This window comes from Micromys minutus (genome assembly GCF_963924665.1).
Source record: "Micromys minutus genome assembly, chromosome: 3".
Taxonomy (NCBI): domain Eukaryota; kingdom Metazoa; phylum Chordata; class Mammalia; order Rodentia; family Muridae; genus Micromys; species Micromys minutus.
In genome coordinates, this window is record NC_137972.1 from 17,321,570 (window position 1) to 17,339,960 (window position 18,391).

Here is an 18,391-nt window from a genome sequence, read left to right on the forward strand (position 1 = left end):
TCTGCATAATGTGTCTCTTTTTGGACAGTATTAGACTGTTGATGAAAGGGGCAATGTCTGTCCAGTGCCTGCCTTGCCACAAAGTATATCTCACCTGAAGGTAGAGATGATCAATTTCTTTGTAAAATGCACTACTAGAGATAATTAATATACATTTTCTAAATTTTAGTAACCAGTAGAATTATTTAAAAATTGACTAATAGCTCTAGATAATATTTGTAATAACTGTCACAGAACACTATTTAATTGTGTTGGAGTTCTGGTCTAAGGTGTCACAGAAAAAAAATTAAAAATAATTTATTTACCTGGAAAAATTAACTTTTGAGATCATCTTCTTACTAAGCTTTCTCTATTACTTCATGGTGTTTGTTCTCATTATTGCTTAGATATATTATACCTTGGTAAAACAAATATAAACATTAATATATGAAATTCGACATAATTAGATAGTAATCTGTGGCAGTTATTATATATTAACTTAGGCTATTAGACGTTTTTTAAAATAATTCTACTGTTTGCTAAAAGTTAGAAATGAATATATATATATATATATATTTATATATTATATATATATATATATAATCTCCAGATACCTAGATTAATATCCTTGTAAAGATGTTTGTTTTCCTCTTTCTTGTAGCATCTATAGAAATGAATGAAGGAAGACTGACATATGCAGAGCTGAAATTATCCCAGAACAGTAAAAAGGAAAAAAAACAGCCAAATCAGAAAAAAGGAGGTAACAGTTTTCTACCCGACTCCCTCCCTCCCTTTCTCTCTCTCTCTCTCTCTCTCCCTTCCTTCCTCCCTCCCTCCCTCCCTCTCTCTCTCTCTCTCTCTCTCTCTCTCTCTCTCTCTCTCTCTCTCTCTCTCTCTCTCTCTCTCTCTGTGTCTGTGTGTGTGTGTGTGTGTGTGTGTGTGGAAAACATAATATCAAATATGAAAAAGATGAACTCATACTAATCATGGTCATATATATCAAATATTACATGTCTGTCTCTTTTATTGAGAAAGATAATTATGGGTGAATAGCCAATGAGAGTAGATCAAATCATAAACCTCATTCAAAAATGTCCATTATGTTATATTTACAAGGTTTTCTCATTTTCTATGTATCCTGCCTATTGATCTCATTCAGATTATTCATGGCGTAGAAGTGTTGTGATCCTGGGAACAATATGTCTTTGCCTTCTGATGTCAAATGCAGTCTTGGGATATCTGTGTGAGTATTATATATGAATATTTTTGGGAACCATGAAATAAAATCAGCATTACAACTGCTATACCTGTGCAAGTTTAAAAATTCTGTAGACATCCTATCAATTATTGGTATTGGTAATTCTGATGACAATGAAAAAGGCATAAATTACATTTATGCTTTTATGATATATAAAACTATACTGTGATCATTATGGAAAAATATCATAAGTAAAATGCAGAGTATACAGTCTCATTGTATAAAATTTCAGTGTCATTAGATTGGGTAGATTGTCCTCTCTTTTGTGTCTATAATTTGTGCATTTTTTTAGATTGACTTTCAGTCACTCAAGAGTCATACAAGAGGTTGCAGTGATAGCACAATGGTTAGAGTACTGTTTTCCAGTTCTTTTAGTGGTTAAGAACACAGTCTAGCAGGACCGGGGTTCAGTTCATAGCACCCATGTGGTAGCTCATAACTTTTTGTAACTCTGATTTCAGGGGTATTTAACTTCTGGTATTCAAGGGCACTGAACGGGATTCTGTACATATATACAATTAGGCAAAATGCTCACACAATAATATAAATTAAATAAATAATATCATACAAATGTTGAACAAAAGACTCCATTAAGCAGGATATATGCTGTAGAGAAAGTGAGCAAGCCATTTAATTAATCATGACATGCATGTGCATTTCAAGTTCTCAGCTTCCTGAAGAATTACTGAAACCACACAGTAGCACAACGCCATTTACCATCTCTGATACATCTCTAATACATTAGTTTAATTGCTTATTTAGTTCACTTTCTTCTTTAAAACAGGATCCATTCTGGTGGCCCTGGCTGGCTTGGAAGTCACTAAGATACGCTTGCCTTAAGCCTCTCCTGTTCCCCAGTGCTAGGATTAGAAGCATGGCTGTCCTACCTGGCTGAAGTTGTTTTTTAACTCCACATACTCCTTCTTGCCTTTGACTTCCAATGCTGAGATTGCAGGGCTACAGTAATATGTCTGGCTCTAACAGATTTAAAAATTGTACTCTAAAATTTTTTTCAGTTTTTTTATTCTGTTTTTTTAAAAAGATTTTACTTTAAATGATTTGTTTCATTCATTTAATAACCAACTTTGGTTAGCTCTTCTGGGTCAAAAACTGCATACAACACCAATATCACAGAAATTTAATGTAAAATGGAGCTTTGAATGAGTGTGTGTGTGTGTGTGTGTGTGTGTGTGTGTGTGTGTGTGTGTGTAGAATCCATTCTTAAAATAAAAATAAGTGCAACTATAAGGGCATGAACAGATGTTTTGTGAGTGGCTCATATCATCAAAATTTTAAAAAATCTTCCTGGTGAAGACAATAATCTATGTTAAATAAAAAATTAGCAAAAATTAAGAGACTTATAAAGAAAAGCCATCTAACTTAAGTGAGCAATATGCAAAAGGAACAGATTTAGAAACAAATGGATAATTTCAGGGTAGTATAAGAAATTAGCTAGATATAAGCTTGGATGTGCAAACTGCTTATTAAGGGTTATTAATGGCAATGAATCAGGGGCATATATTTTATCAGTAAATATACCCACAAATAGATTCAGAGCCTCAGCACACATGAGATTAAGATAAATATATAGATTAAAATATTGATTGACTTAAATTGTGTTGAATTAATATAGCAAGTTCATGAAGCCATGATAAAAGGAGATGGGAGGATGATCATTAAAACACTTTCAAAACTGGTGTCATGGTCAGGATGATGATCCTTAGGGAAAATGAACATAAAATCAACAACAAGCAATGGTAGAAAAAACAATGAAAACTTGTAACTAGTTGAAAATGCAGCTATCTAGCATGAGGCTGGGCGTGCTAAGAATTGCCAATAGCAGAAATAATCTGACAGTCTACACAGATGGGACTTTGATTGGGAGGAACACCACTAATGCTTGTTGTTGGTATAGACTTGATAGAATCTTGTTGTGAACCAAGCCTGATCACAATAGGTGAAATGTGTTAAGGTTAAAAATCAATGAGTGTAGACAATTTTATTATTTAAACTATGGTTTAACAAATGCTGAAAGTATGTTGGTTTACATGGTCTATTGAATAGACTTGGAAAATGGAATTTATGCAGTTTTAGAAAAATAAACTACAGGACTATATAATAATATTGATTAATAGTAGCATGATAATGTGAAATGAAAACAGTGACCAGATTTGTTTATATCATGATGCATGTTTGTAAAAGGATGGCCTTGAAGAAAGAGGAATTTTAAGAAATTATAGACTCTAAGGGTAACAGTAAGCTGAATCAGGAAAATAATATATAAATAGGTACAAGAAATTATTAAGATGCTCTCTGACACATCTATGTTTTTAAGAGTAAAATCTAAATAAAACTAATTGAACAAAAAAGTTCACAGAACAATCATGATTACCCTTCATACAAGGAATTCCAATCAATAAATTTTTCTGGATAACTATTAAAATAAATTATTATAACTGAAAAAAAACTGATGCATGAAAAATCCTGGATAGATTTGAAAGACATTTATTTTTTAATTATGTATATATGTACATGTGTATGTACAGATGTATACAAGTGAGTGGAGTCTCTGGAGGCCAAGAAAGATCCCCAGAGAAACCAAAACTTGAGTTTCAGTCAGTTATGAGCTACCTGTTGTGAGTATTGAGAACCAAATCGGGTCATCTACAAGAGTAGTGCACATTCTTAATCACTGAGCTATCTTCTCAAAGTCCCCAAGATTATAATTTCTTACAAAGATTTTATTTTTGTTTCCTTTGTACATTAGAAGTGTCTGCATGATTATATCATTATTCATTGAGTCCATTTTAAATTTAATATAAAGTCAGATTCATTAAATCACATATGAAAACATAAAATTTAATAATAAACTACAGGGAATAAAATTAGTTTATACATTTTTTTCTTTTCTAATGACTTTCGTTTTATTTATATATTTCATATAATTTAACAGAAGCATGTTGCAAGTTGTAAATAGTTATAGTTTAAAATCTGTTTTATATTGTAGCACTTAAAATATTTTATATTTTTTGCAGTACTTTTACAATCTACTATTTATAATCACAACTAAATAAGTTTAACAAAGTGGTTAGTTATCACCATTTATGCTTCTAATCTTATAGTGTGAATTTTAGATTTTAAGGTCTGTTCAAACTTCAAAGGGCCGTGTGAGAAAGATGTAAATGAAGGTGCTGTCTCCTCAATGAAAGTCCTAAATTCTTCAGCTTTATCTCCTACTACAGGTATGCATTAGAAGTTGAATTGAAGTGGCATACATTTGATGGCATTTACATTTGTGTTCCATTTCAAAATGTGATTTTAATTTATTTTTTTTAATTTTTGCACTTTAGATTGTATTCCCCTCCTGGTCCATCCTCTGACTGTTCCACATCCCATACCTCATCCTTGCCCCCCCATCCATGAGGATGTCCCCATCCTATCCACTCCACCCACACCACCTGAGAGATTTCAGGGGTCCAGGTTAATTGAGACTAATGGTCCTCTTACAGGATCACTCTCTTCTAAATTTTCTCCAGCTTTTCCCTATATGAACGACAGGGCTCAGCACATTTTGTTGATCAGTTGGATGCAAATATCTGCATCTGACCTTTTAGCTGCTCCTTGGTTTTTTTCCAAGGGTAGTAGTCATGATAGATCCCTTTTTGTGAGTTCTCCATAGCCTCAGAAATTGTGTCAAGCCTTGCAGCTTGCCCTTGAACTGGCCCCTTTGAGCCTCTTGCTGGAATTTCATTTCCATCCCTGCTGTTTTTTTTTCTTTTTTTTTTTTTTTCAGACAGGAATCATTATAGGTTAGAGTTTTGACTGTGGGAGAATAACCCCATCCCTCACTTGATGCCCTTGGCTTTCTTCTGGATGTGGGCTGTATAAGTTCCCTATCCCACTGTAGGGCATTGCATCTAGACCCTTCCTTCTTTGAATCCTGAGGGTCTCTTACCTCCCATGTCTCTGGTATATTCTGGAGGCTTCTCGCAACCTCCTACCTCCCAAGGTCACCTGTTTTGATTCTTTCTGCTGGCCCTCAGGCTTTTAGTCCTTTTCCCCTACCCAATACCACATTATGTGTCCTTCCCTACATCCCATTTCCCTCCCAGGTTCCTCCTCCCTTCCCCATACAGAATACCAAAGAGACAGTCAAAATGATCAGGAAGCTGAAAGACCCAATGAGGATACCTCAGTCCCACTTGGGAGGGAGAAGAAAGTGATCTTCAAACTTTATGTTAAACTTTGGCAGGATTTGGGTTTTGTTTACTTCTTCTTACTGAATCCATCTTTTTCATTATAGTTAACTAAAACTTTGCTTTCACTGAAAAAGTTGCTATCAGTTTCCACCTTGATTTCATTGATCATTCTCTATTATTCTATAGTGTGGGTGTATTTACCTAATGCAGAGCCCTTCATCTCAGTGTCACCTACATTACTCATTTTGATGGGTGTCTTTTTACAGATAGAAATGCATAAAGCTGGCATCTTTCTCATTGAGAAGTTAAGATGTATCAGTGAAACTTTCAAAAAGTCCACAGATCTGTCAGAGACAGTTTCTTCATTCACAATATTCTTTCCTTAAAATTTGGCAGAACAGGTATTCTTGGTGTAAGCAGTTACTCTGTAGAAATGAATATGAAGCAAACAATGAAACACCAAAAATTCATGTCTTGAAATGAGTCTGAAGATAATGGTTGCTTTTATTTTAAGGAAAAGGCTGCTACACATGTCAAGAAAGATGGTTTTGCTGTGGAGAAACGTGTTACTACTTTTCAGAAGAACAAAAGACCTGGGATGAGAGTGAGGCATCCTGCCGACTCATGGGTTCTCATCTCGCTAAGATTGACAGCAGAGAGGAAAAGGTGTGTGTAGGATGTTGCATGAGTGTTTCAGAAGTGTGGATGACTGGGCTATGATAATTATCTTTGTTCCTCTGCCTTCCATTGCTGCTTAACAAAATCACTTGCATATGTTGGCACAGACTTAGTTGAAGAGAGACAAATGCAGAGATTTAAAAAGAAAAACCAAGGAGAATGTTTTTTTTTTTTTTTTTAAATCACAAAGAAATAGTTCAAGGGGTAATTCTCAGCCATTTTATTTCTTTCCCCCTTTCAGAGTTTATCTAGAATAGATCATTTACCATTTACAAAAAGCAACTCAGAAAAGCTACCTTTGATAATACAAGTGGTCCGAAAAGGTCACATTATTTTACTTCTATTCATTTACCATCAGAACCTGAAAAGAATTTACTTCTAGGGTGGAACCTAGTCTCTGTCACTGAATATAGAAAAAATGGGATTTAAAATAAAGACAAAAATAAAAAGTAGGATCATTCTCTAGAAATAATTTTTTTATTTTACTCTTAACTCAGAATGGCAAGAGTATCTCTGTTCTTTGTATACTTTTGAAACACTTGGCTATTACTTCCAAAGTTAAAGAATGAAAGGGTCACTCCAGTTGATTCTCTAAATCTGTTTGGAACAATTCAAATTAGGCACTAGTTCCAATTTTATATTTACTTTTAGAACCATTTCTACTAGTGTCCTATAGTGGATACATTAAAACACCATGTCTTCTATCTGTTTTAATTTCTTTCTTTTTTTTATTGCCTTTTGAATTACTGGAATAATCTTTCTCTCAATCCATTTAGAAACTAACTCCATATATTTCTTTTTCATATTGGTTTAATTTTTAGTATATATTTAAGTTAGGTTTTAATCTTAATTATAAAATTTAACAACCATGCAATATAGAAACGTTACCATTATAACAACTTTTTCCACATTTTTATTCATAAACTTTACATTTATGTCTATTATAAGTAAATGAAACACTATTTATTCATGTAGAATATTTTACCTTTAAAAACAAAAAAAGACAGTAAAAATTATTCTATGTAGTTTGATAGCTTTCTTTTTTTATTCTTTTCACCCGTTTCGGTGAACTTAAGTAATAATCCAATAGTAACATTTTCTTATATAATTTTCTTCTTATTATTTCATTAAGTGTTACATTATACTCTGATACATTCCATTCCTGTGTGCATTGTCCTGATTGTAAAATTAAGCTTACAATAATATTGTTTTTGAAGATTTTATAAATAAATAATATGTGTTTCATTTTGATTACCTAAATAGTTAGTTTTACTGATATCTGTGCATATGTGTACCTAATATATTATCTAATATTTACCACTAAATGCTATACCACTACACTGAACAGAATGTACATTAGATATTCTTATATATAAGATAATGTAATAAACCTTATCAAATATTAAAAAAGACCCAATTAGGAAAACAATACTTCCACATACATTTATCAAGATATTAATTTTCTTTTACATCAATATTCTCACACTTATATTCTGTGTAATAATGTTCTGTGGGTCTTCTCTTTATCTACCATAACTGCAGAAATAGACTTATTGCATAATATGGTAAACAGAAATTTTAAATAATTTTTCAGTACTCTTCAGAGTGATATCAGTAACATTAGTAAATATGTTCCTCTGATCACACTAACCACAGAACTTCTCTTGTCATTATTTCTATCTGACTGAGGTGATTAATTGGAAAACAAAGCATTACAATTTTAACTTGATTGTCTTGATTGCCATGGGCATGTCTGTGTTTACTGCTTGCAACATGTCAAATATGTTTTCTTGCTTTTTCCCCATTTTTCTTATTGAACAGATTTCTTCATGCTGTCTTACAAGATGTTTTTATTGTCTTTTAAATAGCTACAAGGATCTCCAAGTCTGAGGCTTCTCTTAACAGTTTGTAAAGTGGCTTTTGGTATTTAGAAATTCTAAACTTGGTGTAGCTGGACTTTGAACCTAATTTATAGTATCTCAAATGATATTAGAAATATTATTAAGTATACTAAGATACTAATTTTCTCACAGAACTTCATTCAGTCACGATTGAACTACAGCTATTGGGTTGGATTACGTCAAAAAGGAGATCACTTCCTGTGGGTACACCAGAAGGATGCAGAACTTTCTTCAGATTTGTAAGTTATTATTTCACATACTTAATTAATAGCTGATTTGCATCTAATAGCTTCAGGGAAGAGCCTTGTCACTTAGACCATGCCTTCTGCAATAGGAAGGCCAAATTGAAAGGAACTGTACATGCCACTTTTGCTTTCTCAGATGAACAGGTGAGATGAGAGCCATACCCAATATGTGGCTCTACATAGATTAGGCTAAACTCAGAGCATTTTATTCTGTTCAAACTATCCCTAGACGCATGCCTGGAATATTTTCACCTCAAATATAATCCATGCTGACTAATTCAATCCAGCATCTCTTGGCTTCTGAATGAATTGCTCTGTCTGGCCTCATACTAACTTTGGCTTCTGAGATGTGCTCCAATCTTTTGGTTTCTTCTTATTCTCTAGCTTGATCTGTCTTCACCTGTGTTCAGCTTGTTCTCTCTTCAGCCTGTCTATATAAAACTGCTATACATTCCTCTCTCTCTTTCTCTCTCTCCCCATCCTGCTCCTACGTTTCCTCGCTTTGCTGTACTCTTCTCATGTGAGTTGGCCATATTTTATCTCTGATTCATTCTATTGTATGTTTGGTATGATAGATTCTTGATTTGTCACTTTGTCTGGCCCTCTAGTAGATATAACTTTAAAGCAAGGCTACTTTATTCTATACACTAACTTTATCTTCATTGTTTTGTATAAATATCTGTAATAAAAGCATGTCTGTATTCATCTAGAGGTATTAAAGTTGTACCATTGCAGCTGAATAGCAGAGATCTAGAAGGTCTTTGGATGTGGTACTTTGCCAGAACAGCTGTGTTGCTGGATTAGAATTCCTTTACAATGAACAAAGAAGAATTTTTTTCTATACAATTTGACTTTATTCTATGTGTTATATTATATTCATTTTAAATGTAAATGCATGTTTCACATATGTGTGCATCATGTGAATGTCTGATGTAATAAGAGTCCAGAGGACAACATTAAATTATCTAAACCTTAAGGTACAGAGCACTGTGAGAAACCATGTGAGTATTGGGAATTGAAATAGATTCTCTGGAAGACTAGTAAGTTCTCTTACCTTCTGAACCATCTGTTACCTTTCTGTTTAAAAAAAAAAGGACACTAAATCCCCATACCAGGCTTTATTATATAGCAACTATTGTCAGGAGGTTGTAGTGTCAACTGAAGTAAACAAATACTTAGGTTTTTATATTGTGATAATAGAGCTTATACCTAATGAGTGCTATTTCTAAAATAACCGTTCTTTTCTGTTTCTTTTCTTTCTTTCTTCATTTTCTTTTTGTTTATTTCATTTTTTGACACAGAGAATTTCACTGGAAAACACATCTAACAGATGCAGTATGTGGTTACATCAGACCAAAAGATCTCCACAATGCTCAATGTAGTAGATATTTCTACTACATTTGTAAAAAGAAATTTACTTGCCGGGAAACTTTGGAGGATTAGTAAAAGCACAGCTTTACTACTTTTATTCCTTAGTGGCTATTAGTAAAATAAAATCCATTCAAGTTGGTAAACTCTACATTAATTGTAAAGCCTTATTCTCCTGAAGCAAGTGAAAACACAGACTTTTTAGATAGTAAATAAAACAAGAATGCATATATATTTTGAAATGTCTAGAGTCATTAAATGGAATAACACAAACTTATTTTGGTGAAAAACCTTGTATTTGTTTCTCTTAATCATCTAGTAAAATTAAATTTGATATTTTTACATTATATTTACATTGTTTAAAATACTACAGAAAGCAGAATTGAACTGTAAAAGCACTTATTTTGTCTGTCTTGTCTCCTTTCCTCTGATCAAACTCAAACAATTAAATTTTAGATATAATTCCTGGGCTTTTATATGAATATCCATCTACTTGCTAAGCAAATGTTATTATGCATAAAGTATAGTCTAGATGTGTTTTTTTTTCACTACATAGATGTAGATAGCCTAGAACTCATATAAAACAGTCTAACTTGAAATTGGTAGCAGTCTCCTCACCCCCAGACTCCTCAATGCTGGAATTGCAGATGTATGACCCCAGTCTATGTTTTGCTATTCAGTATTTAGGCATTGCATACTGTTTCTAGTGAGGATACAAGGAAGATATTGACCTTTTGGAATCATCTGTAAATATCTCTTAGTAGCAAAATGTTTTTTTTAACTGGATTACTTGGTTTGTTGATGTCTAATTTCTTTAATTCATTATATAATTTGAATATTAGTTCTCTGTCAAATTTAGGGTTAATGATGATCTTTTGCCATTCTGTAGACTGCTATTTTGTTCAATTGATGACTGATGTTGTCCTTAGCATTTTACGAGATTATATTTCTTAACTAAAGATCTTAGTATCTGAGCTATTGGTGTTAGGTTTAGCAATTTATCTCTTGTACCAATTATTTTAAGGTATTCTCAGTGTGTCCAATTTTATGTCAGTATCTTTATTTCCACTTGAGTTGTGTACAGGGTAGTAGATATGATTCTATTTGATTTCTTTTACATGCAGAAATCCGAATAGACCAGTACCACTGGTTGAATATGCTTTTATTTTCCCATTGTATGGTTTTGGGTTCTTTGTAACCTCTGACATTATTAATATTAGAAAAAAATATTTCAAGAGGGATGGAGTCAAAGAAATGATGTAGAAGAAAAAGATAGGAGGCAAACTCATTATATGACTCTGGGACTTGCCTTTTCTGTGACTATCACAGCAAACATTAGAGCTCCATCTTGTGACCATCAAGTCAGTCTAATGGCATTAATCCATCTTGGGGTCAATAATTCTTTCCAAATGATATGGTAATCCAAGACATTACAACCAAGAATACTTCCAGATATGAACTACAAACCTCCTCAAGGCAATGTCCTAGCTACAAAGTGGTGGTCGCTGGAAATAAGGCTGTCTCCTTCATGATCCCTCAGGAGAGAAAATTAGCTTCTATTCTGGAGAATCATACACTCATTTTAAACCTAAAGATGGACAAATACCCTTAATATTATTTTCTGAAACCTAAGCACAATCATACAAGAGGCCCGTAATTTAAGGACAAAAGGGAGCCTGAGGCTATACAAGGGTTCAACATGGTTGGCTCTCTTTTAGCTTCTCATGCAACAGGAATGAAACTTCAACTTTTACAATGTTGACCAAGTTTTTATATTCTGACTAAATTCTCCAGTTCAATTATTCATATTAGTACAGATGCAAATCTCAAGACCCTGCTTTACAATTCTTGTAAATTGTATGATAAATTATCATCTGATCTTTTGTCTTTTCTTGTACCCCTTCCTTACCTCACCAAGATGCCACATTCCCCTGCTGGACAAGGAGATTATATCTAAACTTCAGACCTCTGCCCCTGCCACCAAAAAGTATATTTTAACCAACATGACTCTGATGGTTCAGCTCTTGTCCCCACTGTCTTGTAATACATTACACAATACCTACACAATACATTTAACACCTAAATCTTTGGGGTCTATGGCACTTGACCCCATATGGCCATTCTGAAGATAGGAAACCAATGCTGTAATGTTTCTTATCAAGATAAACAGATATCCTCTAATCTATCGACACATAGGTCCACAGAAACAGCTAATTATTGGATGTGTTTTCTCTGTAATACATTTCTGTAATGAATCATTTGAACATCTCTTCTAATCTGGTAACTGCTTTTACCTTCAGTTGGTCAGGGTCTACACTGGAATCTATGTTTTTGTTTCTGGTTATATATATATATATATATACCCAGTGATTGACAAGAAAAGTCAAATTATAGTCAAGGAACAAAGAACCTTTTCTGGAACTTCATCAGATAGCTCATGATTAGAATACTATCATTCCAAGTGGTGTAAATTCTGCTTTCTACCAAACCAGAGAGATTCTTCCTATATTTCACTGAATGGTATTGAATACTACATTTTGGGGAAACAAGAAGATTCAAGGCAATACATAGCTCTGTTTGAACTCACTATGTGTAAGTCAACATGCCACTGTCTACAAAGCTTTGAGATAAAAGGAGTGTATCACAATGCCCAGCACTGAACACTACATTTTTAATGACAGAAGGAAGAACACTTATGGTGAGATGATATTTTTGCCATTTAATTCTCTGATATAAACATGTAGGAAGAGCCAGTAGGAACAATGGGTGAATCAGTTTTATACAAATGTAAAGAACATTCTCTTAGCTTTTCAGGAATCTTTCCCAGTAATACTACTTCAACACAGCCCTCCAGCCCCCCCCCCTTATTAAACATACCAACTATCTCTTTCTCTGCTGGCCCCCTGTACTCACTTATCACTCTTCATTCAGTACTAGCTCAAATAAAACCATTTTAAGTATTTTTCCTGCAAGTACTTATTTAATAATTATTACTCATAGGACTACTCTAACAGTTCTAACCAACTTTAGACTATCATCATCCCCTAGATACTCTTTTCTAAATTCTATGGTCCAGACTCTATAGCTTTATGATTCCTTTACTTCTTATTAGATATAAATTTGATATTTGTCATCAATAATGCATTCTATTATTAAGAGCCAAGTTTTATGCATTTTGTCTCCAAACAGAATAGCAATAAATTACTATTAGTAAATCACTCTTGGCTTGGCCTGTGATATTCGAAAGGGATAAGTACAAATTTGAATCGATTGTTTTCCTCCTAGACAGTGAGTTTTTTGCCATAAGATACAACTACTCTTTTCTTTCCTTACTCTTAGTGAGTGGCTTATGAAATTCCCCTTAAGATCAAGAGTTTATAAAATGCAGCCTTTGGGCTGATTGAGCTTCAATATAAAAAGTCTATGTTCATAGACTAGAAAAATATCTCAGAAGTAAAGAGCACTAGTTAATTAATATATAAAATGCTGCCCCCTTCTTAACTCTCCTTAAACAATTCCTCCCTCATCTATCCCTCTATTTACCTCTAAAACTGTGTCCCCTGGGTATCCCTCTACACTGATGTATTAAGTCTCTTTGGGATTAACCACTGAACCCAGGCAAGGATTCCTTTGCTGCATATGTGCCAGGGGACTTGGAGTAGCCACTGTGTGAGAAATCAACAAGATAAACCAACTTTTAGTCAAACTAACTAAAAGGATAAATCATGGTATCACGACTTGCAGAGGATATACATAACAGAACCCCCAAATTATTCCACAGAACTTCTGCAACAAATAAATAAGTTCAGCAAAATTACTGGATATAAATTTAAATATATAAAATTAAATCAAAGAAATCAGTTGTCATCCTTTATACAACTGACACATGAAATGAAAAAGAAATTGGGAAACAATACTCTTCACAATAACTACAAAGATAGAAAATATCTTGGTGTGAGTCTAACCAAGTAAGTGAAAGATTAGTATAACAAGAATTTCAAATCCCTGAAGAAAAAGTTTAAGGAAAACTTCAGAAGATGGAAAATTTCTCATGCTCATGGATGAGTCAAATTAACATAGTGAAAACTGCCATCTTATAAAAAAACAATCTATAGATTCAATGCAATTCCCATCTAAATTCTACCACAAAATTTTTTTAAAACAACTTTATTTTACAAAACAAAGATAAATGTACAGATTTTAAACATTTTTTGCTTAAAATTATACATTTTGTCAGTACTTTTTTCAGATTTTAACATAATTTTTACATAAAACTATATTTATATATTTTTTTAGTCAGTACTTGATTTTTTTCAAGGTTTGATAAAATTTTAAAGACTATAAGAGAACAATTCTCACCTTCACATGGAAAAAGAAAAAACCTCAGGATATCCAAAACAATTCTGAGCAACTAAAAAGTTCGAGAGGAATCATCCCTATCCTCAAACTATACTATAGAACAATAGCAATTAAAAATAAATAAGATACATGGTATTGGTACACAAACAGAAACTTTGATCATTGGAATAGAATCAAAGACCCAGAAATAATCCTACACTCCTATGGACACCTGATTTTTGACAAAGAAACCAAGACCATAGGATGAAAAAAGGAAAGCATCTTCAACACATGGTGGTAGTCTTACTGTCTGTCTGCCTATAGAAGGATGCCTGTGAAGCAATATCTCCTGGACGTGACAGGACATCTGTCTGAGAACTTTCTTATCCCTGAGGGAAATCAGGGGCAGCCAGTATTTAGCATTCAATACTTAGCAACAGACCAAACCTCAACATCTTACAGCGAATTTGATTAAGGTTTCTTTGATTGCATTGACCAGTTTATTTTTTCATGTAAATATTAGTCATATAAAAGTCTTCTCTTCAGACATTTTTTATAATGCCCTCAACCACATAAAATAATTTATTTTTGCTATTAGGTTTAGGAAATCCCAATGCATTTTGGTTCTTTAATCCCGTAACCAAAATTATGTCCAAGTATTTCTCACTACAGCTGCTTATTCTATATAATTTGTTGTTTCTTTTACTTCTACTAGGTAATACTTATCTGATTTCTCTTTTGCTCATGAGTGGACTTAATATTAACAAGTCCATAATTCTCAGTCCAATCTGTAAATGTAAAGCAATTCCTACGACTTTTCTACAAGTAAAAATACTAAATCCTGAAATTTATGTGGAAAATCAAATGTTCCTAAATACAAAAAAGAATAATGGTAAATGTGTCATATTTATAATTTAAAAATAAATTATAAAAGCAACATTAATAAAATCAATGTGGTGGGATTTAAAACCAGACACATGGCAGCAGAATGTAGAATCTATAAACAGATGTTTTCAGTTAATTAAAATAATTTGATTAATTCTTTGAGAAATTCTGGCAACAAATTTTGATCATACTCACTTCCTCGGCTCTTCTCATATTTCCAAAACTTCTCTTTGCCTTACGTTGGGTATCTTTTCCTTTTTGAAACAAGGAACTGGATCCAGATTGAGAGCTGTCAACTTTCCAAAGGCCACCTACTTAAGAAAAATTGGCTTTGACCTCAGCGGCCATCATCTGTCCACAGATGCTCCCCAGTAAAGAACAGGAGCTTGGGAGCTCATTCCCCACGTAGAATGTTCACTGGCTAGAACTTTTGAAGGCATCCACAGCAGTTTTGAGTATATAAAAAGATAAACACTCTGTTTGGGAATTGAATGATTAACACTAAAGTTGTATCAGCTGTGGGAACTCTGGTAGAATTTTTGGGGTCACTTAAGTATACTATCATATCATCTGCAAACAGTGATATTTTGACTTCCTCCTTTCCAAATTGTATCCCTTTGACTTCCTTTTGCTGTCTAGTTGCTTCAGCTAGAACTTCCAGTACTATATTGAATAGGTAGGGAGAGAGTGGAAAGCCTTGTCTAGATCCTGATTTTAGTGGGATTGCTTCAAGTTTCTCACTGTATAGTTTGATACTGGTTTGCTGTATATTACTTTTACTATGTTTAAGCATGGGCCTTGAATTCTTAATCTTTCCAAAGCTTTTAACAAGAATGAGTGTTGAATTTTGTAAAATGCTTTCTCAGCATCTAATGATATGATTATGTGTTTTTCTTTTCTTTGAAATTGTTTATATAGTAGATTACATGTATAGATTTCTGTATATTGAGCCATCCCTGCATCCTGGGATACAGCCTACTTGATCATGGTGAATGGTTATTTTATCATGTTCTTACATTCGGTTTGCAAGAATGCTCTGAATATTTTTCAATTGATGTTTATGAGAGAAATTAGTCAGAAATTGTTTCTTTGTAAGGTCTTTATGTGGTTTAGGTAGGCACAAAGTTGTGGCTTTGAAAAATAAGTTTGTTAATACAGAGTTAAAAAAAAATTCCCATTTTATAATTTCAAATGACTAAGAAGCACCTAAAGAAATGTTCAACATCCCTAGTCACCAGGGAAATGCAAATCAAAACAACCCTGAGATTCCACTTCACATGAGTCAGAATGGCTAAGATCAAAAAGTCAAGTGACAGCAGATGCTGGAGAGGATGTGGAGAAAAAGGAACAATCCTCCACTGTTGGTGGGGTTGCAAGCTGGTAGAACCACTCTGGAAATTAGTCTGGCAGTTCCTCAGAAAATTGAACAGAGGACTTAGCTATACCACTCCTGGACATATACCCAAAAGACATTCCAACATACAACAAGGACACATGCCCCACCATGTTCATAGTAGCCTTATTTATAATAGCCAGAAGCTGGAAAGAACCCAGATATCCTTCAACAAAGGAATGGATACAGAAAATGTGATACACTTACCCAATGAAATACTAGTCTAGTAGAAACAATGACTTTACGAAATTCCTAGACAAATGGATGAAACTAGAAGCTAACATCCTGAATGAGGTAACCCAGTCACAAAAGAACATGATAGTATGCACTCAATCATAAGTGGATACTATCTCAAAAAGCTCTGAATATCCAAGAAACAATTCACACACCTTATGAAGTTCAAAAAGAAGAAAGGCAAGAATGTGGATGCTTCCTTCCATCTTAGAAGGGAGAACAAAACACTCACAGGAGGAAATACAGGGACAAATAGTGGAGCATGGATTGAAGAAAAAGATGATTCAGATACTGCTTCACAAGGGATCCATCACATATGCAGCCACCAAACCAAAGCACTATTCCTGATGCCAAGAAGTGCTTAATAGCAGGAGCTAGATATATATGTCTCCTCAAAGGCTCTGCCAGAGTCATACAGTTGAGGATGCTTACAGCTTACTATTGGATTGAACATGAAGGCCACAATAATGGAGCTAGAGAAAGGACTGAAGGAGCTGAAAGGATTTGCAATCCCATGGGGAGAAAAATATTATCAACCAACCAACTCCTCCAGAGCTCCTAGGGATTAAAACACCAACCAATGACTACACATGGAGAGATTATGTTGTGTGCTCAGTTGCATATGTAGTAAAGGATAGCATTTTCTGGCATCAATGAGAGGAGAAGCCTTTGGTCCAGTGAAGGCATGTTTTCCCATTGTAGGGGAATGCCAAGGCGCTGAGTTCTAGAGGGAAATTTGGAAAGAGAGCACCTTCATGGAAGCAAGGGGAGTGGGAAGTGGTCTTGGAGTGGGGGGGGAGGAGATAACATTTGAAATGTAAATATGAAGAATATCCAATTTTAAAATAACACTAGATAAAAAGCACATTTGAAGTCTGTTCAGAAGTCTGTTAGGAAAGAACCAGACCAAATTACACACAAACTCTCACCTTCATGTGAGCACACACAGGCACACAAATACATACAGACACAAACACCACACACAAACACACATACACACACACACACACACACACACACACATACATGCACTCACACCTGTGCACACACCACACACATACTTTTTCCTACGTCCTCTTAAAGAGCTGCATTGCACCATTTTGACAGAAGAGGATGCTCTTGTCAAAGGTATTTAGCAAGGTTTCCAGACATCCCTGTGCATTAAAATAATATTTTGATCAGTTTGAGCTTACTATCAGCACATAAAAACAGAAATAAAAACTATTGTATTCATTATTATACAAGGTTATATAGAAAAATTTTACACAAGTATATAATGTACTTTAACACATTTCTCATCTATGAAAATTCTCACACACATATGCACGTGTGTGCATATGCACATAATTACTCCCACCCACCCCCAAAAAATTCTATAAAACACAAAAATGTACCATGATATTAAAACCACTTTAAGTATCTCAAAAGAGGTAAAAAACAGACATGGACCAAAAATTCACAAGGACCAAAATAGAAACAAACATGATTTGTTCTTTCCCTTTGCCAACCTACTATATATTATTTGTCATGTTAATATTACACTTTGTAGCTACAAGTTTCTTCCTAGAAATGCCCAATGTTTCACCTATTTTCAGAATCATTTTCTCACATAAATATTGATTAAATATATGTTTATCATCAAATACAGCATTTTCTGAATAATAAACATTCAATAATTTCTTTATTAATAAGCTCTTACTTCATTGTTCTATATATGTTAGTCATATCACATGGCATGCCTGAGACCTTCTTATTTACTTTTTTTTTAAAAAGTAAAAGATTTTTACTTTTATTTTTAATGTTTTTATTTACAATCCAGATGTTGTCTTCTCTCCCAGTCCCCCCTACCACAGTTCCTCATCTCATTCCTCCCCAACCCTATCCCTGAAAGTATTTTGCCCCATCATCAGGCC

At 33.8% G+C, this 18,391-nt stretch overlaps 1 protein-coding gene across 1 annotated transcript; it reads left to right on the top strand.

Annotated features, from left to right (window-relative positions):
- Positions 1-651: 651 nt before the first annotated feature.
- LOC308418404 (C-type lectin domain family 9 member A-like) lies at positions 652-9,703 on the top strand (the record flags this gene model as incomplete). The annotated part of the gene is made up of 5 exons (XM_080913756.1): positions 652-739; positions 4,372-4,479; positions 5,951-6,102; positions 8,148-8,254; positions 9,562-9,703. 5 exons carry the CDS (start codon positions 652-654, stop codon positions 9,701-9,703), a joined length of 597 nt encoding a protein of 198 aa, XP_080769882.1.
- Positions 9,704-18,391: the final 8,688 nt, after the last annotated feature.